At 39.6% G+C, this 2500-nt stretch overlaps 1 protein-coding gene across 2 annotated transcripts in view; it reads left to right on the forward strand.

The window, feature by feature from the left end:
• Nucleotides 1-2500, forward strand: part of kcp (kielin cysteine rich BMP regulator) — a 29872-nt gene that overhangs the window by 16678 nt on the left and 10694 nt on the right. For both annotated transcript variants that reach the window (XM_060878781.1, XM_060878780.1), the window contains exons 24-27: nucleotides 990-1166; nucleotides 1839-1921; nucleotides 2006-2096; nucleotides 2298-2380. In XM_060878781.1, coding sequence (XP_060734764.1) covers nucleotides 990-1166; nucleotides 1839-1921; nucleotides 2006-2096; nucleotides 2298-2380 — 434 coding nt within the window. The remainder of the gene's footprint in view (nucleotides 1-989; nucleotides 1167-1838; nucleotides 1922-2005; nucleotides 2097-2297; nucleotides 2381-2500) is intronic.

Below are 2500 nucleotides of genomic sequence, written 5' to 3' on the forward strand. Positions count from 1 at the left end.
TTCAGTCGAAAATATTCAGATGGAGCAGAAAAGTGACTTTATTTATTTAAAAAAATATTTTATTTGTTTGTTCTCTGTTACCTGCAGATAAGCATGTGTGAGTATGATTCATTTGTGTGTTTGTGTCTTTATGTGTGTGTGTGTGTGTCTGTGTGTCTGTGTGTCTGTGTGTCTGTGTTTGTGTTTTTATGTGTGCTTGTGTCTGTGTGTGTGTGTGTCTTTGTGTGTGTGTCTGTGTGTGTGTTTGTGTCTGTGTGTCTTTGTGTGTGTGTTTGTGTGTGTGCCTGTGTGTGTGTCTTTGTGTGTGTGTTTGTGTCTTTGTGTGTGTGTCTTTGTGTCTGTCTGTGTGTGTCTTTGTGTCTGTGTGTGTGTCTTTGTGTCTGTGTGTGTGCGTGTGTGCGTGTCTTTGTGTGTGTGTGCGTGTTTGTGTGTCTTTGTGTGTGTGCGCGTGTGTGTGTCTTTGTGTGGGTGTCTTTGTGTGTCTTTGTGTGTGTGTGTCTTTGTGTGTGTGCATGAATGTGTGTGTGTCTTTGTGTGTGTGTGTCTTTGTGTGTGTATGTGTGTGTCTTTGTGTGTGTGTGTCTTTGTGTGTTTGTGTGTGTGTTTGTCTTTGTGTGTGTGTATGTCTTTGTGTGTGTGTGTGTGTCTTTGTGTGTGTGTGTCTTTGTGTGTGTGTGTGTGTGTCTTTGTGTGTGTGTGTGTGCCTTTGTGTGTGTATGTCTTTGTGTGTGTGTGTGTGTCTTTGTGTGTGTGTGTGTGTCTGTGTGTGTGTGTCTTTGTGTGTGTGTGTGTGTGTGTGTGTGTCTTTGTGTGTGTGTCTTTGTGTGTGTGTGTGCCTTTGTGTGTGTATGTCTTTGTGTGTGTGTGTCTTTGTGTGTGTGTGTGTGTGTGTCTTTGTGTGTGTGTGTCTTTGTGTGTGTGTGTGTTTGTGTGTGTGTGTCTTTGTGTGTGTGTGTCTTTGTGTGTGTGTGTGTTTGTGTGTCCTCCAGGTTGTCATTATTCAGGTGTAGATTATTTAAGTGGTCAGGAGTTCCTGGACCCTTCAGATCACTGTAAACACTGTACGTGTATAAATGGTGATGTGACCTGCAGACAGAAACCCTGCTTCAGCCCCGGCTGCTCTCACCCTGCTCCGGCTCCTGGACACTGCTGCCCCGTGTGTGACGGTTAGAGACTCTGCTCACTTTAACACCTTCTGTAACTGATCAGACTCTATACAGATCGGATCTGTTCCTTAAACCCGTGCACTCAGATACGCTTTGTGTTTCTTTTTTTTTTTTCAGAAAGTTCTGATTTGTAAAATGTTACTACAAAATATACAGTACTCTAGAATCAACATTTAAAATGTTACATACGTTTAAATAACATGCAATTTTCCATAAACGTCTGCAGCTACAGCGCCACCTACCGTCAGACTCGTGTTTATTTACATCTTCTAAAAAAAAAACCAAACATTTGTTAAAGAAGAAAAACTTTAGTTGATGTTTCAGAGCTTTTTATTTTAATTATAATCATAAAGTTATATTAATTATATTTATAGTTAATATAAAGTTATATTAATACTTTAGCATAAAGTTTTTGTAACATAAAATTATTATTATTAATGCTTAATTATTTGGTTATTAATTAATTATTCATTTATAAATTGCACAAATCTCGAAATTAAATAAATTTAAAGACCATGAAAGATCCCATAATTGAGATTAGTTCTGATTTAATCAGGATTTAAACTCTGTAGAGCTCTAAAATGTCCCCAGAGGCTCAGTGCAGTGACACATGAACATGACTGAGAACCTTTATAACAGGAGTATAAACACACGTGATGTTTTTCCTCTCAGCTTGTTCTTATGATGGAAAGATTCTCTTAAATGGAGAGTCGCTACCAGACAGAACGGACCCGTGTTCAGAGTGCACATGCATGGTGAGTGTGTGTGTGTGTGTGTGTGTGTGTGTGTGTGTGTGTGTGGTACATTAAGGGTAGTTAATAGCAGTGTGTGTTCAACAGAGAGGCTCGGTGCAGTGTAGGAGGAGACTGTGTGCTGCTGCTCCTTGTCCTCATCCTACCACTGGAGCCTGTGCTTGTCCTGTTTGTGAAGGTGTGTAACACACACACACACACACACACACACGCACACACACCTGAGATTAAAAGACATTTTATATTCATACACTGAGAATATTTGAGTCAATTTTTTTAATTGTGTTGATTAAAAGAAAACAAATTCATGAAGTATATAATCTGTACAGTATATGAATTGCTGAGAAGAGAGAGTGTGTGTGTGTGTGTGTGTGTGTAGGTTGTTCCTACCAAGGAAATGTTTATGAAGATGGACATGTTTTTGCAGCACCTAATGCAGTGTGTGAGGAGTGCACATGTTCTGTAAGTGCACAAACACACACACACACACACACACACACACACACACACACACACACACACACACAAACTAATTAGAAATGCATGCACTTATAAGTCATGTATCCTGAGAACTTACTGTGT

This window comes from Tachysurus vachellii, chromosome 9 (genome assembly GCF_030014155.1).
Source record: "Tachysurus vachellii isolate PV-2020 chromosome 9, HZAU_Pvac_v1, whole genome shotgun sequence".
NCBI lineage: Eukaryota > Metazoa > Chordata > Actinopteri > Siluriformes > Bagridae > Tachysurus > Tachysurus vachellii.